Here is a 26,569-nt window from a genome sequence, read left to right as displayed (position 1 = left end):
ATTTCAGTTGTATTTCACTCAACAAAATATTTTTTAATAGTTTTAGTTAACAGTAACAGCACTGATTAACCCATTTATTTAATGTTTTTTTTTTTTTTAAATAGTTAAATAAAATAGTTCCAAAGGTTTTTGCTTCAGTACTGAGACTGGTACCGAGTGAGAACCGTGAAATTTACTAGTTTTGGTGCCGACTACTTACATTTTGGTATCGTGACAACACTATCTGGATTGAATCGATTCAGATTCAGACTCCTGGATTGAGAACCAGGCTCGGATGAGTCAGTTTAGAATCAGACTTTAAGAAGTCTATATTTTGCGCACGTTCAGCATCACTTCACAGTCTGCTTGTTTTCCCGTCTGTTGACCCAGTTCCTCTCAGCCTCTGTGTGGATCTGTCGCTATAGTAACACTGAGCCCTGTCACACCTCACAAACATGATGCTCATAATTAACTTCAGGTGTTAATTAACTCTGATGTATTAATTATTTCCCTGCATATTTTAACAGCATTCAGCATGGGTGTGTTAGGAGTGAAACATCTGAGTAAATCCAATTCATGTATTATCAATTCATGTACTTTCAGTGCATGTTTCTCTTTCCATCACCATCCCTTATATATAATTGCCAGTACCATAGTGCATTGGTGATATCATGGTTATTAGTAATTGTAATTGTGTGGTGTTTTCAGCGTGTGTGTGAAGGAGAGTTGATCAGAGCTCATTCTGTCTGTGTCTCTGCGTCATCAGACCGGATCAGGACGTGTCTGATGGTGCTGGGTAAACAAAACCCACCCCGCTGTACAGACATCACTGTGCTGATAGTCAAAATTGTGATCGTTCATCACGTTCTTTCATCTGCAAAACACAAAAAAAAAATTTCAAAAGATGTTTTGTCCATATTATGAAAGTCAATGGGGTCCAAAACAACACTGAACCCCACTGGCTTTCATTTAATTGTCAAAAGTTTGGAAACATGATTTTTAAATGTTTTTAATGATATCTCGACTGCTCCCCAAGGCTGCATTATGTGCTCAAGAATACAGTAAAATTGTGAAATATTATTAGAATTTCAAATTGCTGTTTTCTGTGTGAATTTATTGTAAAATTTAATTTATTTCTGTGATCAAAGCTGTATTTTCAGCATCATTACTCCAGTCTTCAGTGTCAAATGATCTTCAGAAATCATTCTAATATACTGATTTACTGCTCAAGAAACATTTCTGATTATCATCAATGTTGAAAACAGCTGTGCTGTTTCAGATTTATGCAGAAGACATGAATGCATTCGAATACTACTATTCGAATGTTTGGGGTATGTGTGTGTTTTTATTAGAAATTAATGCTTTTATTCAGCAAATATGCATTAAATAGATCAAAAGTGATAGTAAAACATTTTAGTTCAAATAAATGCTGTTGAACTTCCTATTCATGAAAAGTTTTTAACATTGATAAGAACCATTATTAATAACACCAATAATACTTGAGCAGCAAATCAGCATATTAGAATGATTTCTGAAGATCATGTGACACTGAAGACTGGAGTAATGATGCTGAAAATTCTGCTTTGATCACAGAAATAAATTACACTTTACTGTATATTCACATAGAAACCAGTTATTTTGAATTGCAACAATATTTCACAATATTACTGTTTTTACTGTATTTTTGATCAAATAAATGCAGTCTTGTTGAGAAGAAGAGACTTCTTTAAAAACATTCATAATGTTACAAACTTTTGACAAGAACTGTATTTCAAAATAATTTCAATAATAAATAATTGAAGCACATGAGCTGCTCTGGAGTGAAACGAAAGAGAGGCGAGCAAATAAACAGACCCGTCCTGAGAGAGAAACTGAGTCTCCATTCAAGCCTAATTACCAGCTCGAGTTACTCAGCTGGAGGCCTCTGTGTGTCTTTGACTGCGCTGAAGTAGAGATGTCCGACCGTTCTCACAGGTGTGTCTCGTGCAGTACGTTCCCTGCCCAGAGAGTCGGCCGCTTCATTGTTAACGTGGTTCCAGCGCACTGAAACTTGATTCACGCGTCTCTGTGTTTAGAGGATCAGGCCTGTATTCATGTTCAGTGTATACTGATGCACACAGATTGAGACGCAGCCGCACTGGACAGATGCTCTCAGATTTCATGCACTCTCTGACGCTGGAGTAAATGCTGATGTTTGTTTGTTTGCTTCAGGTTCCACGTGCAGCATTCTGTCTGCGATGCCGTCGGACTCGGAGAGCAGCAGTTCTCTCAGCAGCGTCGGTGAGTCCGGTCAGTGTTTGTGTGTTTGTTAGGCGTGGGTAATTTGGTCATTTTATCCGACAGAAACATTATATAGCATCTCATTTTTTTTATAGCTCTAATATTATTTGTTTTTGGCGTTGCAATAATGAGAAATTACGTTTTTTGGGAGGGAAATGCATTTAATTGTCATGGAAATAATGTCACAGTACAAAAAGTTTTAATTCTTTTAAAATTGGCTTTATTTTTTTTTTTTGAGAAAATATGCTATTATAAATATGTATATTTATAAGGATTTTTTACAGTTTTTTTTATCGTAGAGTTTAAAAAAAATATAATTTAAATATATTTTTTAATCGGTCTGCAGACATTAGAATTATTATTAAAATTGGACATTAAAAATCCTATTTTTTTATCCCGTTTTTTTTCATAGCCTTGGATTCTAGCGTGGTTAAAAAATAAAGAAATTATAAATTATGGAAGGACTTTTATATTATTTTCTAAATCAGGATTATACGTAAACACTACTGTTCAGAAGTTTGTGGTCGGTAATTAAAAAAAATACTTTTATCCAGCAGGACAAATTAAAATGACTAATAAAGACATTTATAATGTTACAAAAGATTTCAGATTTTACAATAAATGCTGTTCTTTTGAACTTTTTATCCATCAGAGAGTTCTGAAAAATTAAATGCATCATGGTTTCCACAAAAAAATATCGGGCAGCACAACTGTTTTCAACTCTGATAATAATCAGAAATGTTTCTTGAGCAGCAAATCAACATATTAGAATGATTTCTGAAGATAATGTGACACTGAAGACTGGAGTAATGATGCTGAAAATACAGTTCGATCACAGCAATCAATTACATTTTAACATATATTTGACAGCTATTTTAAATTGTAATACTTTTTCACAATTTTACTGTATACTTGAGCACATAAATGTATAATTGTTGAGCATAAGACACGTCTTTCACAAACTCAATGGTAGTGTATGATTTAAAGTGCTGCACATATTCCTGACATCCTACTGGTGCGAAAATCTGGGACTGACTGGGAAAAACACTGAGCGAACTCAGACACCAGCTGAGAGACGCTTCTGTCCGTTAGACGTCTAAAACGAGACAGACTGCTCTGTTATTTTGTGCAGTGAGGGATGTGGGACGGGTCGTCAGTGGCCCAGATAAAATCATTGTTTATTCATAACATCTGTATGAGCTATGAACAGCAACTGAGCTGAATCTCAAACTGAAAGCAAAAGTTTATGAACCCGACATGTCTGGCCTACTGTCTTCAGATCTGCATTTGAAAGCTCTGTGCATCTACACCTGCCTACCATTTCCCTCTTCAGAAGTGAAGTACATATATAGTGTACAATATATTATTTGTAATTTTATTCACTGATACGCATGTCTTTCCCAGCATCCTCACCGCCTCCTGCTCACCTGGATAAGCATGTGATGAGTGAGAAACTGGAGACGGTGAACCTCCAGCTCAGACAGGTGACCCGCGAGCGAGACGACCTGCGCAAACGACTGGCCCTCTCCTCGCCGGGCACCACCTTCGACGACTGCAGGTACAGTAACCAGTATTGTACTGTTAACCAGTGTTTTAGTATCAGTATTTTAGTATCATTGAGATACTATTATAGTTTTTTATTAACATTTTGAATTTATTTTTTGTTTTCATTTTAAATTTAGTTACAATTTTTCAAAATGTATTTGTATGTTTTTGCCATTTTTATTAGTATTTTTGTTTATATTTATTATATTTTTTTAGAGATATATTTTTTAAATGTATGTTTTTAAGTCTGTACAGTTTTTATTAATTTTTCAGTTTTAGTTATTATACTACATAAAGTTAAACTAAATAAAAATGAGAAATTTTGCCTTGAAATAAAAGTAGGTTTTAATATTTTTCACTTTCAGTTAATGTCTTTTTTTTTATTTTATTTTAATGGTTTTTAGTTAACTAAAACTACTACAAAATGTTTTCATTAATTGAAAAAAAAAAAAATATATATTAGATAAAAATTTCACCTTAGTTTAGGTTGAAGTACTAATATTACTAAAACTAAAATGAAATAAAAATAAGGTTACACTTTATTTTAAGGTGTCTTTGTTACAGTGTAATTATACATTTAAGTACTGAGTAATATTAATTAACTACGTGTACTTACTATATAGTTAGGGTTAGGATTACGGTTTGGCTTAGGGTTACATGCATGTAATTATGCATAATTTATTGTTGTTATTATAATAGTAAGTACATATAACGTGTATCAAGGACACCTTAAGTGTTACCAAAAAAAAACCCAATTTAAAATAAATACTAAATAAACAAAATTCCACTTTAAAAAAAAATGAAATGTTGCCTTGGCAGCTAACTGTAATAAAATAAGTTTAGGTTGAAATGCCAAAATTACTGTAAAACTGAAATAAAAATAAATTGCAGTTAAATAGAAAAGCACAAAACAACAAAATTGCTAAAACTGTGTAATTATAAAAATAAAAACTCTAAATATAAAACTAAAATCTAATTTAAAATGTTAAAAAAAATACTATAAAAGTATATAATGATACTAAATTAACACTGGGCTGTAAGTGTAGCTGTAGTAACTCATCTCATGCTGTGAGCCAGCTAACTGTAGAAGAGATTGAACAGGGTTTTTGTTACTGAACTGGAGATTTCAGATCTTTCTTGTGTCCAGTCTCAGTCTTTCAAACACTGTAACCCTGCTAGACAGTCCATCTCTTCTTATCTGAGCGTGAGATTGGACAGAGTGCTTTAAGTGTATAAATAAAGTATGTTTACTTTCATTACTATTTCATAAATGAGGCTTTTTACTCTGTTTTTGTGTCTCTTCACCTGAATGTTGATAGAGCCTGAAAAAACACACTCTTTTGTGTGTGAACCAAATGACTCCAGAACCAGCACACCAAAACCCTGAAGAGATGCGAGGAGGCCGTGAGAGACGCCGATTACTACCAGTGAGCGCTTTAACCGTATATATATATTTCCACCTAGAGTTGATTATCAAGGGACGTTTTTACCTTTTATGAGGGTAGTTTGTTCTTCTAACCATATAAAACTCATAACATGTCTAGCAGTAGATCGATATATCGGCTGAGATTTGTCTTTTTTTTTTTTATTACCTGCATCTGATAAATTTATCTGTTTAGCTAAGCTTTTATTTTGACAGTAATATTATTTAGAAAATATGACTCTTAGTGCGTTTTATTCATATTTGTTGCTTTAGTTTGTGAAAAATAATAATAGGATTACAGAATAAGTTGCTAAAGCATAAATGTGACCCTGGACCACAAAAAAAAAAAGTCATAAGGGTAAATTTTTTGAAATTGAGATTTATACATCATCTGAAAGCTGAATAAATAAGCTTCCATTGATGTATGGTTTGTTAGGATAGGACAATATTTGGCTGAGATACAACTATTTGAAAATCTGGAATCTGAGGGTGCAAAAAAATCCAAATATTGAGAAAATCATCTTTAAAGTTGTCCAAATGAAGTTCTTAGCAATGCATATTACGAATCAAAAATTAAGTTTTGATATATTTACGGTAGGAAATTTACAAAATATCTTCATGGAACATGATCTTTACTTAATATCCTAATGATTTTTGGCATAAAAGAAAATCAATAATTTTGACCCATACAATGTATTGTTGGCTATTGCTACAAATATACCCCAGCGACTTAAGACTGCTTTTGTGCTCCAGGGTCACAAATGTCTTTAAGTTATTATATAGTATTATTAATTTTTATGAATTGTCAATAATAATAATATTAATTATTAAATATTAATATAATTTAAATATTTGTATAAATTAAATATATAAATATATCACATGTGCACTCAATAAGTTGCCAAAGCATAGATATATATGTATATGTATGTGTGTGTGTGTGTGTGTGTGTGTAATTTTTTATATTGACTCATTTTACAAATTTTTCCAATTTAGTAATTTTGTAAAATAAATTCAAATTTCATTGCAGCAAATGTTATTCATGGTATTTAAATTAAATGCTGTAATATCATATACACTGGCTTTATATTGACCATCAGCCACCCTGCTCTGTAAGATATCGACACTGGCCTTAAAGTCCGCGTGAACCGGAAGTTGCTGCCGACTTTATTTCAGTGTAGTGACGTATTTCCAGCTGAAACGGAATATTGAATAGAGGCCGTGGTTTTATTTTAGCGCTCCTCCTCTCTGTCTCTCACTCATAGCAAGCTAACGGTTGGAGGGGTGTGTTTAAAATAATATTCTGCCCGAGCCGTCAAACTGACGTCCTCAGAGAAGCAATGCCATTCCAGAGCGGAAGCAAATGTTCAGATTTTGATTAAAGATTACCATCCGTCAGAATGAGAGCCAAACAGCTGATAAAAACATCACAATAGTCCACAAGTAATCCAATGAGAGTCCAAACAGCTGATAAAAACATCACAATAGTCCACAAGTAATCCACACAACTCCAGTCCAGCAGTTCACATCTTGAGAAGATGATGATTCACTGAAGAAGGCTTGTTGCTGAAATGTCTGATTGTTGATTGCTCTGTTGCAAAATTAAAATAAATTACAAGTCATTAAAAAGATATCGCGAGTGCAGATCCCTTATTTGACATTAACATCTTGAGAAGACAAAAGTGGAAACAAATCTATCATTAAAATGTTTTTGATGTCTAAAATACGAGTCCATAATTCATAATAATGCTTCCTCCACTTCCAAAAAGTCATCTGGTCTGAATCAGGAGAGAAATCTGCACAGATCAAGCAGCGTTTAAAACAGTCCAAAACACCTCTAAACAAATATGTGGCTGGATTTTGTTGTGAGCGACAACAGGAGATGCACTTTTTCACTGGAGGAAGTGTTATGGATTATAGACTCGTCTTTTAGTTAAAAACATATTAATGCTGGATTTGTTTCAGCTTTTTGTCTTCTCCAGATGTTAACTGATGGACTGGAGTGCTGTGGATTACTTGTGGATTATTGTGATGTTTTTATCAGCTGTTTGGACTCTCATTCTGACGGCACCTATTCACTGCAGAGCATCCAAGTTAATTTTCAACAAATGTTCATTTTGTAAACTCATGTCATCATTTTATCTGGCACATTTAACTGAGCTTAATTTGTTGTTCTGTCCACTGATGCATTGGTTAACTTGTGCGACTCTGCGTCTCTCAGCACTCTTCACGGGCGTGCGGTCGGTGAACAGACGCAGCTGCGGGACGAGATGGAGGCCATGAAGCAGAACTACTCTCAGCTCCTGCAGCAGCACTCACAGCTGCAGCAGACCTGCGACGAGCTGCGCCGTGTCCATGATAACGACCTGCGCGAGGTGGCAGACATGCGCCTGCAGCAGCAACAGGTACAAATCACACATGCACACACAACTCTGAGGAGAATGATGAGGTTTAGCATAGGGATGCACCTATAGGATTTTTTTTGGCCGATACGATTTTAACAAACAACTATTGGCCGATTCCGATACCGATATTGGTCAATTGCATAAAGCAGGGCTTAAAAACGAGGGAAAAAAAAGAGTAGTTCACTCCGAGCAGAATCGGTATTTGAACGTTTCTGTTCCTGCGTTCCTATGTGAAACCGGTTTGAGTACATACCGGTTAACAGTGGCCCCATTGGCCACCCCACTCAAAACTGCAGTTTTTGTCCCTTTTTTTTCTTGACAAGAAATGCATTTATTAAGATGCAGAACCGCCGTATCTCTTTGTGACCACACCAAACGGGAGAATTTTCAGACGCGCATTTCAGCTTCACAGGCGCGAGTCAAACAAGCGCGGAAAAGCTACAGCAGCCAAATGAGCTTCAGTAGAACAACTGTGAACTGCGGTCTGATGAGATGTTGTTAGACTATATGTCTGTAAAACACACTTTCCTGTCCCATCAGCCGTTTACTGTGCTCACGGCGCACACTCTTCAACAGTACGCAAATATGTGGTGCATGCTCTATATCACTTCATCATAAATAACCCACACAAGAAACTATGAGCATACATACCTAGTTCTGTCGTCAGCTAAGTCATGAAATTACCAAAAAGGTGATTAAAGCTGCAAACTGTGCATGTATACGCAGCACACAAGAACGTCTCTCAAATGCATACTGAAATATATTCTACAATTCAAGATCACAATGTAAGGCACAAGCTGATATGTATATATATATATATATATTTTTTGTAATTTAATGCACAAATAAATGTGAGCACAGTGCACTTATACTAGAAAATATGCGAAAATGAAACCATTTAAATGCATAAAATAACTCATTTTATATTCTGGCATTTATGTCTGCTGTTGACTTCCGGCCTTTTTCACATTTGTATCACTATCTGCATGTCTCATCCATGAGTATGCAATGTTGGAGAGCAAGCATTTGGGAGTTTTGAGAAGCTGAATGAGCAATAAAGCTATAGTGAGCCCCTTTATTAAAATACCTGGAGGTGAGGAATAATACAAAAATTGTCATATTCACTCAGTATTACTTGATTTAATTCACAAATATCTCAATTACAGTTAAGTAGAAATTAATTGTACTCAGTTGTGTTTTAGGCACTAAAACAGTCCAGTACATTATAGTCAAACACATTTTTATATTGAATAATGAAGATTTATGTGCCACCCCAGACTGGTTGCTGGCCCCTCTCTGGCCACCCCTGTGAAAACATCCTGGCTCTGCCACTGCCGGTTAATAACGTTATTTTTTAAAACTTTTTCTTTGCCAATAATAATAATAAAGTACAGCGTTTAATTTATTAAATCATTAATCATGAAGAGAGTCTTGAATGATCTCTCTTAGTCATAGCCAATACAGCATAATATTTTCTAGATTAACCAAAGACCACATGTATTAAACAAAAGAAAAAACTGTCAACACAATAAAAACATTAAAGATTTTTTTTCAAGATATTTAAAAATGTTTCAGCATGGATAAAAAAACGCTACTCCTATAAGCTTTTTGAGAGGAAAAAAACAGCCTATATTAGTAGGCTGTACGTTGCATTTTATTATTACATTCAGAAATAATGTAGGCTAAAATAATACTAAATAAAAGCAAAATTACAAACATAATTAGGCTATTTTAGTTCCCTTCTCTCCACAACAAATCCTCTAAAGTTGTATTTAGGCTAAATATAAGCGTCAAGCCAAAACGATTTAATTTAAAAACGAAACTGAATATCATTATTTTGCAAGGATGTTATTTCTTTATAAAGTGAAAATTAATAAAACGTATATTTATATATAAAAAAAAAACGAAACTGAAGCCTACCTATCTCATTCTGCATGAGAAATCCACATTCATGAAGTATCTGGATGCTAACCTATTATTTATTATGTAAACTATAGTGTTTGTTCTTCACTCGCATTATCGACGCAAAACATCATCCTTCACATATAGACTATATCAGCAGTGAGGCTGGTCACACTGAACGGCACAGACTGTACTATGGACTATTTAAATTGAGCAGTGTAACTTTTTATGTATTTTTAACTGCATTTTATTTTGATAATGAACAGGCTGCGATGTCAAATTAGCAAAAAAAATGTGTATGTGCGTGTGAGGCACCGACGCGATCACTGCATTGTTTTCCCAACTGTTACTCACACCCCTAGACCCCCCTACAAGGTTTATATTCTGAACTATGTCACCTTTTTGACCTCTTGTGAGTTTGCAGGTATCAGGTATATATCTGATCTGTTCGCAGTGATATTGTTGTCAGAGTGTTGATGTTAGTAAGCACAATACCAGGCGCTCTGTTCAGCCTAGTACTGTCATTTTTAAATGAAAAAGCACAAACACATCACAAGCACATAAAATTACAAAAAAATTAAATAAGAACTGAAAATCTAAATGCTAATTCAAAGTATTAATAAATATTCTTATAAATAATACAGAACAAAAATTGTTTTTGCTAATCGACATAAAGCTGATATAAAACAGAAAACAAATGAAAAAATGGAAATGGAGAGTTTACTGATAAGTTTAAATTGAATTGAATCAGTAAAATTACTTAAAAAATGGAAATAAAGATATAAACCTGAACTAAAACAAAAAGTAAGATAAAAATAAAAATGAATGAAACCTCCATGGTAATATAAAAAAATAAAAAAATAAATAAAAACTGATTTTTTAAAAAAGTAATTAAAAAAAAATAATATCTAAATAATAATTAAAAAAATTAATAATAACTAAACTTATTTAAAACTAATTAAATATTTAAATATTAATCCAAATAACTAATACATATTTAAATAAATATATAAATATTATTATATGATATATAAATTCAGCTAATACATTTAAGTTAAAGCACTAAATTTAGTTATTGGAAATAACTAAAACTGAAATAAAAATAAAAATATGTAAAAGAAACCTAAAATAAATAATAGTATAAATAAAAGGTAATATCAAAATATTAAGGAAAACTATAATAGTATATAAATAATACAAAAATAACACAGATATTGTTCTTGATCTTTTATTGAAATGTGATTTTTAAATGGGATCTTCAGAATCTCTGAAATGCCAGATTGAAAATATTACCAGTGGAATCATTTGTATTTTTACAATCCAGTCAAATTATGATGGAGACATGATGTCCTTATTAATAATCTATATTATAGTTAAATGCTGTCCATGTTTCATTTGATAATTCTCTGGTTTTCTTTGGACTCATTTGACCTCTGTGTCAGCAGACTTGTGACTCAGTGGTGCCATCCGCTGGTGTGATGCTGCTTTCTCTCAGTCCAAATTTACTCAACTCTGTGATTTAGTTGTGGATTCAGTTTCTTTTGAGCTGAAGGTGTTTTATTTCTCTGTAGGTCATGAGGGAGAATGGCTCCTCCGAACTGCTGAATAAGCTTTACGATACGGCCTTAAACAAGCTAGAGGGGATGAAGAAAGAGTACGATGCCCTGAGGAAACGATACAACGAGAAAACGGCGAGCCACAACGCCGATCTGAGCCACCTGGAGCAGATGGAGGAGGAGAACCGGCGTCTGCAGAAACAGCAGGACGTTCTGCTGAAGCAGAGAGACTCGGCACTGCACTTCCAGCAGCAGTACAGCGGCTCCGTCAGGAGGTACTCATCTCGCATCCTACATAGTGCTGTCATGATCAGTCATTCAAGAGGTTTCGATTCTGTTAAAGGGGTTATATGATGTTGCTAAAAAGAACATTATTTTGTGTATTTGGTGTAATGAAATGTGTTTATGCGGTTTAAGGTTAAAAAAACACATTATTTTCCACATACTGTACATTATTGTTTCTCCTCTATGCCCCGCCTTTCTGAAACGCTCGATTTTTGCAAAGCTCATCGGTCTGAAAAGCGAAGTGTGCTGTGATTGGCCAGCTATCCAGTGCGTTGTGATTGGCCGAATACCTCAAGCGTGTGACGGAAATGTTACGGCCCTTACCATATTATGATGGAACAGTGTTGTAAATACAACTTAACCACTGATTTCTAGTCGTGTCCTCTTTTGGAAGACCAAACAAAGTAGTTTCGCTTTCACAACGAAACACACAGCGTCTTCACGACATGGCGGCGGCAACAACAATTCTACAGCGAGAATAAAAGTAACGCCTTCTATCTTTGCGTGAACATTTGGCCCCGTTAAGGCCATTTCACACTAGGGCTGTCAAAATGGCTGAAAATCTAAATTCGAATTTTGTACTTTAAATATGATCAATATCGAATTATATTCTAATTTAAAAGGTATAATTTCAGTTTGGGGGGAAAAAAGCTTTTGGCTTCTCTCCTGAGGCCACAAGAGGGCGCATCGAGCAAAATATTACTAATGCACGTTTCTTCAAAGCAATAAAATAACATGACTATCTTCAAAAAAAGTGCATAATGTTTAAAATAAGGTTTATAAACCATATATAATTACTTAAGTTTCTTAAACAATTAGAAACAAAACAGCATCATGTATGTATGTATGTATAGTTTAATACAAAGGACCGAAAACCAATCACATAGAGTACTTTTTTCATTTAAAAACATGAGATGCAGTGGGATGGGAAAAAACTGCCATAAAGTCTCGAGACATGTTTTTTAAAAGTTGAACTTGTATTAATTTTACATGGCTTTCTAAACATGTGCGAGACGCGAGTGCAACGGTGATACAGTAGATGTCCCTATAGAAAATGCGATAAATATGCGTTCTGTGTGAAAGGCTTGGGTTCAGCTTTGGTGTGAAATAGGGCTGTAAAAAAAAAAAAATTCAAATTTAGAATATTCGTTGAATTTAAAATAAACAGCCACATTTTCGAATGTGGATTTTTATTTTAAATTTGTCGAATATTCGAAATGTGATTTTTTTTTTTTGACAGCCCTATTTCACACTGAGTGCGATGCGAAAAAGCGAGGCGAATCGTCGAAGAACGGCGCTTTCACACCGAGTGCGAAATGATTGATCGCCTTCTGCTAATTCATGCCTGCACGCTAGGTGGCGCCGACCAACAATGCATTTTCCCTCAGATATGCATCTCGTAATAAGGTCCGCTGCTCAATGTACAGCATTTAATTAAGATAGTATAATATACTATTATAAGATAGTATAATAAGTTTGGTTCTTCACCAGAAACAGAAACTCTCTACAATGCTTACAAGAATACATCTTAAAATATAAACAGAGGTACAATTAGCATCAAGCTACATTTGAAAATGTATGTGATTTATTTGTTTTTGCTTAAAACCCACTTTAAACCATTATTGAGTTTTTGTAATAACTTCTGATTGAGATCTAAAGTGGATTTTTATTCTATGATAGGCATTGTATGTTTTATAATGGATTGAACGTGACACCTGCTTCTCATTTGTCATAAACATCCTTTATTTTTATAAAAATATCATGAGCTGCATTAAACACATACAGAAAATATCGCCATAATGTCTATTTGCTCTCAAATTTAATTTCTAGAAAAATGTTTCTCTCATTTTTTCATACGTAATGGCAGGAGATATTATCCCATGATTGACAGATCTAGAGTGAACGCACTCTGACTCATAACACTCGCGTACGTGGAAGAAAACGGACAGTGCTAATGATATTTGATATTCTGTATAAAGAACATGTGAGAATAAATCTGTTCTCGGATCCCAATGATAACAAGAACTCAGCATCCTCTTCTCTCTCAGAATACTCTTTTTCGGTGTTTGTTTAAACTGGTTTTCGCAACAGCGCCACCACTCTCTCCCTTTTGTGCTGCTCCGGGCACGTGATCTTAGCTCAAATCTGATTGGGCGGCCCGTTTCGCTGCGGAGCGACGGGGAAAAAATCAACACACAGGACGAAAAAAAAACCCCTCGCTTTTTCACTTCACGAATGATCGCGCCTGGTGTGAATAGCCCCATAGGGATCTATTGTTTCGATTCAAAAGCGTCATCGTGCCGAACATTCACGCTGAATTTTTGCGTTCAGTGTGAAAAGGCCTTTAGGATGACATTTTGGTCTCTTTCAGGTTCGAGAGTCTCCAGCAGGAGCTGAATAAGGCGTCCGCTCAGAACGAGGAGCTGCAGAGAGAAACCGATCGGCTGCAGATGGAGAACACGCGCTATAAGATGCTGCAGCTGAAGGCCGTGAAAGATGCCGAGAAGCTGAAGGAGGAGAGAGACTCCGTGTTCAACGAATACAGGCTGATCATGAGCGAGAGAGATCAGGTCATCAAAGAGGTGGATAAACTCCAGACCGGACTGGATGCGGCTGAAGCCAGACTCAAGAACACGTCTAGCGAGAGGAGGGTCGCCGGCGAGGAGATCGAGGCTCTCAGACAGGTCAAACACGTGCAACTACTGAAGACGACAGTCACTGAAAATTAGGGCTGGGTATCGATTCAGATGTCCTAATTCGATTCGATTTCGATTCGCAAGCTCTCGGTTCGTTTCTTTTCTGTTTTTTTTTATTACATTCAGTGAATATAGTTTTAATACAAATGCTTTTGATATTTCTAAAAAATTAACAGTAAACATCAGTTTACAAATGGTGAATTAATAAAAAGAAATTAAGAACCACATGCCTGTATTTTAAACCTATTCTTTTTTTTGTATAGGGTCCTTTTTTAAACAATAATAGGGCCCTATAAAATGTTCTTAATTTTTCTGGTAATCAGATGAAGGCATAAAACATTAATTTAATTTATCCTAATCAAATGAAAATTAAACCCTTTTATTTTTTGGCAAACAAAGTGCTGCACAACAGAGGTTTACTGTTAAAATGAAAAAGAAAACAGATGTGATTATTCCTTTAAAAATAAAGATTTATTAATATTTATTAGCAGTAGTAGTCTTAAGACTGCTAAATTGTAATATATTCTGACAGTAGAACGTTAAACTAAACTTTTATTTTGACGGGTTGCCGTGAAGAACTTGCAGCTGCTGTGTATGTGATATGAATGAAATGGTAAATGCTAATGAAATGACTCTCAGAGCAGCTGCCTTATGCGTGATATCAAATGCTTCCGCAGATTTATAGTATTACTATAGCATTTCACCTGAGCATTGCGAATTGCGTGTATGGCCATGATAAGTGCTGAATGAATGACAGGATTTCTGTTGTAACATCGCGCAAGGTAAACAAGGGTGACATCTAGTGGAGAAGACTAATGATAAGATTCACGTTAATCAGATCTTGTTTGAAATGTGTGCTGAAATAAATACTGGAAAAGATCGATTCGCGGCTTTTGAGAATCGATATCGAATCGACGTCATTTAAAAAAACAATTAATCGGAAAATCGATTTTTTTTTGGCCCAGCCCTAATGAAAATGCTTGCGAATGGTTTTGCTTACTGGTGTAATCTTTTGTAGAGCAGAGGCAATAATCAAACATGCCTCCCCTTGAATTGTGATTCAATTCCGATCCATGTGATTCAAAAAAATTTTCGTTTAGAAGATTTGAATAAAAGATTCAAAAGACTCACAGACAAAAGTGTTCAATCAGAAGTGTTTAGAAGTCCATGTGTGTCATTTGTGTATTTTTTTAAAATTAATTTTTAACAAAATAAATGATTTAATATTGAAATATTTAATTAGTTTTAATCTAAATAACTAAGACATATTTAAATAAATCAATAATACTGTAAATATAAAAAATTAATTTGGATATATTTTAGTTCTTTAAGTTGTTGTTTATATCATTTTTAATTAAATAGTTTAATATTAAATATTAAATACTGCTAAGTATGTTTATAAAATATAATTTCTTTTGAAATATAACAAAATTAATATATCTCAGTATTAATCTTAATATTTAAAGGTGCAGTAGATCTCGGAAAATGCTAACTTTAGCCTGATAGCACTGAAAGCGAACGTTTTTAGTTAATTAATATTTATATATAAAATATTAATTCAATTAACTAAATACACATTTATTTAAATTATGCTATTTATCTTTTTTTTGTAATTTCATTAAGTAATTAAAAAAAATATTTCTCAGTATTAATCTAGATAACTAATTTATTAAATATGATATATGATGTAAAACTGATTTGATTAAATTATTTAATCTCAGTGGTATATTGTTTTTGCTCAGGCAGTAATCACTGTTGCTGCTATTGCTTATATTTAGGGTTGAGTTTGAATCCCAAATAACCTCTAAAAAACCTGGCCTTCCCAGCACTGCCTCTTTGTCATAGAATTATTGTAATTATTGGTGGTTTGATGTTTGTTGCGTTGTGTGCAGGAGCTGAACTCGGCTCTGTTGGACCGGGACCGGGCGATCCGAGAGAAGACCGAGCTGCTGGAGAAATACTGTCACGAGGTGCAGGACAAAGCCGAGACGCAGAAGGAGCTGAGCCAGGCCTGTAAGGACATCGAGATGGTGCGAGAGGAGCGCGACGTGGCCCGTAAAGAGCGAACAGAGGCCATCATCCAGAGAGACCAGCTCCTGAGAGAGTATTATCAGGCCAGACAGGTACAATGACTTAAACCTGGACTTGTATACAGTGGCCATCAAAATGATTAGAACACTAGTATTTTCAGCAGCTAAAAATGGTTTTAAGTCAGTTATTTCTATCTTTTGCTGTAGTGTCAGAAGGAAAAGTTTACATTTACAAACATTCATTTTGCCATTAATTGTAACAATCCAGTGAGATTTTTGTCTGACAACAGCCAGTGCTCCACACAGAGATGTGATCTGATCATCATCAGTCTGTCTGGAGTGACATGAAGAAACAGAACAAACTGAGACAGACTCAATCCAGAAGAACTGATGCTTCAAGAGACCACCTGCAAAGCTTCCTGAGAAACTCTGCTCAAGTGCACCGAGGGCAAAAGCTGCTTTAAACGCAAAGGATGCTCACACCAAATGTTGATTTAATTTAGGAAATAGAAGTTAATTGATAAAGAAAACCTATTTATGACATTATTTGTGACAGGCTCCTCATTTTACAGTATTTTTACACAAGTGCCTAAAACTTTTAACAGTACTGTAGCTTTGCAGGAGGTTTCTTGAAGCATCTTGGAGATGTTGCCACAGTTCTTCTGGATTTAGTCTGTCTCAGTTTGTTCTGTTTCTGTAAACTGATATTTCATACTGACACACTACAGCAAAAGATAGAAATAACTGACTTAAAACCATTTTTAGCTGCTGAAAATACTAGTGTTCTAATAATTTTGGCCACCACTGTATGTGCGTTAGGGGTCTTATTTAATCTCATTTGTCTCCCTGCAGAAGCAGGACAGCGCAACGCTGGACATGGAGCGTGTAAGTAAGGAGCTGGAGGTTCTGAGGAAGCAGTGCGAGGCTGTTTCGGAGGAGCTCCAGGAGGCTGTGCAGGAGGCAGAAGTGGCCAAGTGCCGCAGAGACTGGGCCTTCCAGGAGAGAGACAAGATCGTAGCAGAGAGAGAGAGCATACGGTGAATAAATGCAACGACAACATCCTGTTATACCTCTGATTCTGTTATACATGAGTCAACGACGATCATCAAAACAGAGCATCAAAGCATCAAAACAAAAGTTTAATAATACAGCTCCATTTCTTTTGCAAACTGTATTTTGTGAATGTGAATTATCTTACACATTGAATAATCTTGCATATGTAAATGCATTAATTTTGAGACTATTTTAGCTCCAAAAAACAGGCCCAGTAGTGTTCATCAAGTCCTATGAAACAATAATCAGAATTGTGTATTTACTGTGTTTGTGTTTCAGGACGTTGTGTGATAACCTGCGTCGCGAGAGGGACCGAGCCGTGAGCGATCTCGCCGACGCTCTGAGAAACATGGACGACCTTCGCAAACAGAAGAATGACGCAGTGCGAGAACTGAAGGAGCTCAAGTGAGTCTCAGTAAAACACATACTAATATCAAAGCACACACGATCACATCAGGGACTGTCGACAGTATGTGCATCTAGCAAATTATTGTGATGTTCAGTTCTGTTAATGATTCATGAATACTCTGAGAAAGTTTCCTGCAGGGCGTTAATTAATAAATAAAGTGAAGTGAAGTGAAGTGAAGTGACGTGTGGCCAAGTATGGTGACCCATACCCGGAATTTGTGCTCTGCATTTAACCCATCCAAGTGCACACACACACCGTGAACACACACCTGGAGCAGACACCCGGAGCAGTGGGCAGCCATATTGCTGCGGCGCCCGGGGAGCAGTTGGGGTTTCGGTGCCTTGCTCAAGGGTCTCACGTCAGTCGTGGTATTGAGGGTGGAAAAGAGCGCTGGTCATTCACTCCCCCCCACATACAATGCATAGCTGTGATAGGCAATTTGGTTCTTTCTCATTATTTGACTTATGGCTCGTTTCCACTGAGCGGTACGGTTCAGTACAGTATGATTCGGTACGGGTAACCCTGATCAGGCCTGCGTTTCCACTGCCAATAGTACCCTACTTGATAGGCTTGGTGTATGCCGGAAAGTAGCGATCGACGATGAACCGCGACAATAAGCACAACTCTGCCTCTTTTTGTTAAATGTCAGTTTTAATGAACAATAATAGCCATTATAAAAGTATAAGTACAAAGTATAAGAGGCTTATATAAGAGGAAATAAAGACAAAAGCAAACAGTTCAGTCAAACGTATGCTACAAAGTCAGCGCTGTACTATGGTAAAGTTCAAAATAAATAAATATATGAAGTTAAACATAACTTTGTGCTCAGCCAAAACGATATGACCAGGAATAAATAATAGATTCATGAGACCACGAATGCCTGTTAAATATAGCCTACCCAAAACGAATTGTATCTCATGTTTACTTTAATCACTACAGAGACATCAGAGCCAGCGGCAAATGTCGGAAGGACTAGACGAGTTGAGGCTGCTCTCGGCGGATACATGAGCACTGAGTGCCCGCTGATCACCTGGAGCTCCGAAATTGGCATAGCAAATTTTCAAATAGGCGCTATCTTTATAAACTGCAGATTTGAGTTTTAAACAATCACATTCTCGCCTGAAAAACCATTAAAACTACATTTCATGACGCAATAACAGTAATATTTAGAAAATTACGCGTGTTTTTGGGCAATGACGTTTCACAAGTCCACAAGAACGCATATTGAGAAACGGCTATTGTCTGTGTGAAAATATACAATTATAAAATACACGGTTATATTTTTTTGTGTTTGCGCACTCTGATGTAAATAAGCCCAACACTCATGGACAGCAAAGCGGAACGAGGGAAGGATGCTTTATCCCCTTGTATCACGCAAAAGTGACGATTCTAGTCAACCAATCAACGTTCTGCGGTGAGTTTAGCTCCACCCTTTTGGTACCCTTTGCTGTGCTAGGTACCCCGACGGAAGGGTACCAAAAAAGTGGTACGGTACGGTTCGCTATTTTGGTACCATTCACAACTTCTGACAGTGGAAACCGACATAATTGTGTACCCTACTGTACTGTACCGAACCGTACCGCTTAGTGGAAACGAGCCATTAGTGGGAGCATATACAGGCTAAACAAGAGCGGAGCAAGAATTGAGCCTTGTGGGACTCCACATGTCATGGATGTCCACTTAAACTTATGCTCTCCTATACTCCCATAATCACCTCTCCCTTCTAATTATGACCTGAACCAATTGAGAACCATCCCAGAAAGCCAGACCCAGTTTTCCAGTCTCTCTAGAAGTATGTTATGATCGACAGTGTCAAACGCAGCACTGAGATCTAATAATACCAGCACTGATATTTTGCCAGAATCAGAATTTAAGCGAATATCATTTATAATATTAATGAGCGCTGTCTCTGTAATGTGATGCGGAAACCAGATTGAAAATTGTCCTTTATTTAAATCTACAACACCATGACAAAAGAAACTAACAAGTGCGATCAAAGTAGTTTGATTCCCAAACAAATGACTCTTTTAAAGAATGAATCATGAATCTTGAATCGGTCACAGAGCCATTGAGGTAAATGATGACAAAAGTTGGGTGAATTTTCCTAAAATGTGTGTTCAGGGAATGCATGGAGGAGCAGCTGGAGAAGGAGGCGCGTTTCCGCCAGCTGATGGCCCACAATTCCCATGACTCGGCCATCGATACGGACTCTCTGGAGTGGGAGACGGAGACGGTGGAGTTTGAGAGGAGTACGGTACGTAATCGAGTCGTCACAGCTGTGACGAACCTCCAAATGAGTTCAACACCTCACCGTCTCTGATCTGACGTACAGGACGACATGGATTTGAGCGCTCTGGGTTTTGATATCGCCGAGGGAGTGAGTGACCCGTATCTACCCGGGGATTATGGGATATTCGTGAGCAAGGTGGACAAAGGAAGTGTTGCGGAGGGCAGGTTAAGGTAGGCGGACTCGGCTTTCAGTGTCTCCTGTGAAACGGCCGTGTGTGATTCTAACTAGGGCTGCACCATAAATAGAAATTAAATTGTAATTGCGATTAGGCAGAAGCTGCGATTGTCATGCGCATCTTGTCAGTGATGCACGGTTCTGTGATCAGTAGTAAATCTCCATCCGAAGGCCAGAGAAACTCCAAAGACGCCCTGCAGAAGAAATCCAGGAAATCCCTATAGTGGTAGCTGAATAAACAGAAGATTTAACTGCTTTCATTGATTCAACGTGACTAATAAACACAGGACTATGACAATATATGATTGATCTGAGTTCCTATTATAATTATTATGATAATTTTCATCATAATAAAGTATATAATAATGCAATGCTATTATCACTGCGTAGAATACTATGAAATATGTTGCGTGCCTTATTCTAAGAAGCCACATCATCTCACAGAAGGATTTATTTCAAACACTCGACTGACGTTATGAAGTGAGTTTGGAGTAAAAACATGTTATTAAATGTGGTATTTTCACGTGCTTGTAGATGGAGCAGCATTTACTACACAGCCGTAGTTCACTGAGAAGCTACCCGAACAACTTTCACTATCGCTGAACGATTTCTTCGATTTCATTATCGCGTGATTAAATCGAGAGATTTACTACTGATCACAGAACCGGCTTTACTGACAAGATGCGCATGATGATCGCATTCGATTAATCGTGCAGCCCCAATTCTAACCAGCGTTTATTCTTATGGCAGAGTGAATGATTGGTTGTTGAAGATAAATGACGTGGATCTGGCCAATAAGGACAGGAAGCAGGTCATAAAGGCGGTGTTCAGCGGGGGCGGAGTCATCAATATGGTGGTGCGCAGGAGGAAGTCTCTGGGAGGACGGATGGTCACTTCTGTTCATCTGACGCTGACGGGACATAAAGGTCAGATCGTGGGGCTTTGTCTTTCAGGACGTCCACCAGATCAGCTCTCTTCATCTCTACAGTCTCTCTCTCTGTCTGTCTATACTTCAGATTGTGGCGTTGGGTTGGAGAGTGGCGTGTTTGTGTCGTCTGTTTCTCCAGGCAGTCCAGCGGCCAGAGATGGATCGGTGTGTCCCGGCGATCGGCTTCTCAATGTGAGTCGACTCGTGTGCTTTTCTTTTCTTCAGCAGCAGTTCTCCAGGAATCTGATTGGCAGATAGTGATGTAATTGATTTCTGATTGATCCCTAAACATACATTTTTTTCTGTTTATAAATAATAAGTTATTGTGAATAGTTTTATCAGGGATGTGATTTTCTTTTTCAGTGCTTGTACATATTATTATTATTATTTTTTACCTAAAGTATGACCCACTTGAATTGCATAAATCTGAGGAAAAAACAGCATTTTCATTTTCAGTTTATTTAAACAAACATATTTAATTTTTCCAAACATCTTCCCAAATTTGAAATGAGAATGATTTATAAATCTGTTTATAAATCAGTTTTCTGCCAAAATAAAGGCTCTATGCTTTAACACTTGAAAGTAAAGAAATTAAGACAGCCATAAATAGTAGGATTTTAATTTTACTATTGTTCAAAAAAAAAAAAAACTTTTTTATTTTTACAAAACAACAGCATTGCAATAGTAATATGCTTTTTATTGATGTGATTCATTTATATAACTTAAATAATAAATAACAATATTATTTTTAATAAATAATAATAATTATTATTATTTTTATATTATATTATATTTTTTATAATTTAAATATGATACTTTGCATAATAATAATAATAATAATAATAATATTATGATGATTATTATTAATATTATTGTTTCCCCTCATAATAATAATAATTATTATGATGAGTTAAAGCATGTTCTCCTTATTTTTGTCATTTTGATCACATGCCTGCTTTTTTCATGGCAGTGCTTCATGGGATGTTCAATCATTGAAGAATTTAAGTACACAATCCTTTTATATACAGAAACAATTAAAGTACAAAGCCTTCTTCCTTTTATTCATTTCATATACTTTTTTCCTTCATATCATAATTTGTAATGTTCATGTCAGAGCTAAATGTTTGGTTCAGGGCTTAAAGTTTTGAAATGCCTATAGAGAACAGGTATGAGAAAAATGCATCCAGCTCCCAAGCTGCTGAAAAAGTGGGCGGTACTCCTACAATGGGAAGCTCTGACTGGTCGATCGAGCAGAGGTTGATTTGCATGTATATTGGCTGATTAGAATAAATGCAGGCAATACAGAATGAGATCTCTGAGGTAAATGAATATGTCATGCTGTATTTAAAGACCGTTTAATTTTCTCTGACAGATAAACGGGATTTCGCTGGATAACAAATCTGTGAGCGAATGTGAGAATCTCCTGCGGAGCTGCAGAGACTCGGTTTCTCTTTCCCTCCTGAAGGTGAAACATTATTGATCACAAATCTCACGGTTCGGATCATATTACGGTTTTTGAGCCTTTTGAGCCACGGATCAGCAAGAAAATAAAAAAAATATGTCAATGTAACTTTGCTTTCCATAAGTACTTCTACGATACCACAGCAAACACTCTTAGCCTAAGAAAGTTCAAACATTATTAAAGAGACAAGTGAACAGCCAGTAAAAATAAGAACAAATACACAAATTACAAGCATGGATAAATACAAAAGAACAATGTTACAAATAAAATAAGGTCGGTAGTATTCCGGTACGGAAATGTAATAATTAAGTTTAAAATAACACTGCATAGTGTTCAGTCTATAAATAAAACAATAGATTCATCTTTGTCAAAAACGTGTTTTGTTGTTTGATGAGCATAATAGGCTGCTGCCCCTTTAAGACCTGATGCACGGATCCAATATAATGATACACATCCGATTTCTTTCTCAGCTGTTCTAGTTCACTTAAGACATAACTGACTGCTTTTACCAGAATGATTGTCGAGATCTGTGTTTTGTCATGATTTTATGTGTATATGTGTCTGTTCAAAGGCATGGAGTGAATGAGATACAAAAGAGGGTTCAGTTCGGTGTTCGCAGTCAAACTCTGCGTATGCGTTTTATGTGTGTGTTGCTGTAAACATAGAAAACAACGCGCGAGTAACGAATCGAGTTCCATTTCGCCTTTTCTTTTGCTGGAATGGTTTAAAATCACTTATGTGTGTAAACACGTACAACTGATAAATTTTCACTCTATTATGATTACATTTCGCAATTAATCCAAGGATCCACGCATTAGGGATGGGAAAATAAATTGATGCATCGCGAATCGAGAAATTATTCAGCATAAATTCTGAGATTTTCATCGCAATCGCGATTCTTTCTCGAGTCGATTCTGAGCTTAAAATATGTTTTGTGGTTTGATGAGCATAATGACAGCAGCAGGTATTATTAGGCTGCTGCCCCTTTAAGACCTGATGCACGGATCCAATATAATGATACACATCCGATTTCTTTCTCAGCTGTTCTAGTTCACTTAAGACATAACTGACTGCTTTTACCAGAATGATTGTCGAGATCTGTGTTTTGTCATGATTTTATGTGTATATGTGTCTGTTCAAAGGCATGGAGTGAATGAGATACAAAAGAGGGTTCAGTTCGGTGTTCGCAGTCAAACTCTGCGTATGCGTTTTATGTGTGTGTTGCTGTAAACATAGAAAACAACGCGCGAGTAACGAATCGAGTTCCATTTCGCCTTTTCTTTTGCTGGAATGGTTTAAAATCACTTATGTGTGTAAACACGTACAACTGATAAATTTTCACTCTATTATGATTACATTTCGCAATTAATCCAAGGATCCACGCATTAGGGATGGGAAAATAAATTGATGCATCGCGAATCGAGAAATTATTCAGCATAAATTCTGAGATTTTCATCGCAATCGCGATTCTTTCTCGAGTCGATTCTGAGCTTAGTTTTGAACAGCAGATGGCGCTGCATGCTTTAGAAACAGCCGTACTCCGCTTGTCTCCAAATCCTTACACACACTTGAACCTAAAATAATTATTCATAAAATTCAAAAAGGTTGAAGCGAATTACAAGGGTGTTCACAGTGGGCTGTATTTACATTAATCTGGCGTCATAAAAGCATTCTGAGCCGAGGTGAAATTACACGACTCGGCCGAACGCACAAGCGCTCTTCAGCACTTCTTCATGAGCATTTGAGTGTGCGGATAAAAGCTAGATTAGAGCTCCATCTGCTGTTAAAATCTTAGATCCAGATTGAATCGTGATGCATTCGGAAGATCTCAGAATCGATTCTGCATCGATTTATCGTCGCAGCCCTATCACGGATCAACTATGATCCGTTCCACTACCACTACAGCTTACTCTGTTATCGTATCCCAGTTTTTCCCACAGAGTCTGTCGGGTCAGAGCATCGCTGAGAGCCAGCGCGACTGTGAACGAAGCTCTAATGGGAAGTCAGCGGATCAGCTGCGGCCCTGCAGGAAGCAGGCCACCCATAAAGACATGTACAGCCCCACGCGTGACGTGGAGAGCGAGCGCGGTCAGCGCGGGACGCTGTATCGCTCAGAGCCGTATCATGAGATCTGCTGCCCACATCCCACCTCCAAACGACCCCTCACCTTTCACCCCGTTTCCCCCGGCGACTGCATCACCGTGGAGATGAGTCAGGAGAGACGGTGCATCCCGCATAAGCAAAGCGGCGGCACGTGGCCCAAAATGGTAGCAGTTGCAATGACACCAACGGACAGCATCCCACCACTCTCTATTTTTAAGACCCCAAAGAAGCGGAAGTCGATATTCGACGCAGACATGTTCAAGCGGCCAGAGACGCCCTCCAAGCTGGACTACCTCAGTCTGTCCCAGATGCCCAAACATTCCCCACAGAGCTCCTGGACGGAGGCGGCGCCGCAGATCCCGCCGGACCCGCCCAAACGCAGCGACTCCTTCAAGTTCAAACACAAGCCGCAGGGAAGCTCCGCCTCCGATTCCACCATCACCACCGGATCGCCCCCGGCAACGCCCATTCAGACCACGCCCACAGACAAACCCAGTCCTGATTTTGAAAGCCGAGACCGCAACGGGAACGTGCTTCAGAGACAGGGCTCTGGCGGCGCCGGAGGGTCGTTTGCGGAGGAAGTGTCCGGACAGGGTTCAGATGAACTGGAGGTGAGGAGAGGAAGACCAAACTCTGCACCCGCACAGCGCCGCAACCTCACGCCGCTTAAGATGCCATTTCCACAGGTACTGCGTCTTAAACACACCTGTAACGCTACAGGTTATCAGACTTGCTCGAGTACTGCTCAACTACTAATCAACTAGTCGTCCAGAGGAGTTTTTCCTCCTGCTGTCACCATATAGAACAAACACACCTGAAGCCATGTGATCCACAACTAGTAGACAAAGCATCAAATAAATGACAGCCAGAAATATTAGGATTGTAATTTTACTATTGTTCTGTAAAATAACTAATATTATTATTTTTTGCAGTACAACAATATTATTGCAGTAGCAATATATTTCTTTATTGATCTGTTTAATTTTTAGAATTGAAATAATCATTAAAATATTGGTTTGAATAAAATGAGAATAATAATAATTATTATTGTTATTAGTCACACTTTTTTATTTTATTAGTCTGATTATTTATTGTTAAAATTATAAATATCAATAACAACAACAATAATAATAATAGTACTAATTATAATAGTAACTATTATGATTAGTAGTAGTATTATTAAATACACATTTATTTTTATTGCAATAGTAATATATTTTAATAAAAGTATTCTTTATTGATTTGTTTTATTTTTATAATTTCAATATTACAAGAAAATTAAATTAGTAAAAAATACTTTTGCAGTAATCATGAGCAACTGAAATTCATGGAAATTCACTGGTTTTGGCTGTATTGGATAGCCAATATGACCCTTTCACAAAACTGTGATGGCGCGTTTAACGGTCATCAGTATTGTAAATCCTCAAAAGTTATTCATATTTGTATTTTTTTTTTAAATGTATGTACATTTATAACACTATTCTTTGTATTATATTACCTTTGCATCAAATTACAAAAAAAACAGTCAATGCTAATGGGAGGGTGTTTCTAATGCAGTGTCTATGGGAGTCTCTCAATCTTTTTCCTTTTATTGAAAGTCATGAAAACACTATCGCTGAGTTTTTTTTCTTTTGCTGTTTGAGCAAATGGGAATGTAAAAAATATATTTGTCCATTCACTGCTCTTCAAGTTAACCCAACTATGACGACTTCTGCTGCTGAGAAACCAGGAAGTGTGAAAAAGGTCCATTTAAATGATAAATATCAATAATGAAGTAGTTATTTATCATTTAACAAAATATTTTAGATTTTTATATTTATATATTTTTTATTATTTAAAATATTTATTTTATTAGTATTCAAATTATTCCTTATTTCAGTTATTTAAATCAGTAGTTGTTATTATTATTATTATTATTAAATTCACATTTAAAAATGTACATAATATATAATATCCAACTGATCTGTGCAACTCCTAACTGATACTGTACCTCTAATTCAGAAGCAGCATTGCAGGTAGTCAACCTGGTTTATAACACTCAATCTGTTT

The 26,569-nt window shown here is 36.4% G+C and overlaps 1 protein-coding gene across 1 annotated transcript in view; it reads left to right on the top strand.

Moving 5' to 3' along the window:
• dlg5b.1 (discs, large homolog 5b (Drosophila), tandem duplicate 1) overlaps nt 1–26,569 on the top strand; it is a 46,506-nt gene that overhangs the window by 4,134 nt on the left and 15,803 nt on the right. Inside the window, exons 2-17 of the mRNA XM_016448656.1 lie at nt 2,191–2,259; nt 3,664–3,817; nt 4,906–5,008; nt 5,170–5,231; nt 7,449–7,632; nt 11,106–11,365; nt 13,747–14,059; nt 15,964–16,194; nt 16,954–17,138; nt 17,434–17,559; nt 19,685–19,817; nt 19,896–20,023; nt 20,778–20,953; nt 21,044–21,147; nt 22,328–22,420; nt 24,346–25,206. Of these exons, the coding sequence (XP_016304142.1) occupies nt 2,191–2,259; nt 3,664–3,817; nt 4,906–5,008; nt 5,170–5,231; nt 7,449–7,632; nt 11,106–11,365; nt 13,747–14,059; nt 15,964–16,194; nt 16,954–17,138; nt 17,434–17,559; nt 19,685–19,817; nt 19,896–20,023; nt 20,778–20,953; nt 21,044–21,147; nt 22,328–22,420; nt 24,346–25,206 (3,182 nt within the window). The remainder of the gene's footprint in view (nt 1–2,190; nt 2,260–3,663; nt 3,818–4,905; nt 5,009–5,169; nt 5,232–7,448; nt 7,633–11,105; nt 11,366–13,746; nt 14,060–15,963; nt 16,195–16,953; nt 17,139–17,433; nt 17,560–19,684; nt 19,818–19,895; nt 20,024–20,777; nt 20,954–21,043; nt 21,148–22,327; nt 22,421–24,345; nt 25,207–26,569) is intronic.

Source organism: Sinocyclocheilus anshuiensis, unplaced genomic scaffold (genome assembly GCF_001515605.1).
Source record: "Sinocyclocheilus anshuiensis isolate Anshui unplaced genomic scaffold, SAMN03320099.WGS_v1.1 scaffold75, whole genome shotgun sequence".
Lineage (NCBI taxonomy): Eukaryota > Metazoa > Chordata > Actinopteri > Cypriniformes > Cyprinidae > Sinocyclocheilus > Sinocyclocheilus anshuiensis.
Note: the sequence above shows the minus strand (reverse complement) of the source record. Positions and strands in the feature narration are given on the sequence as shown.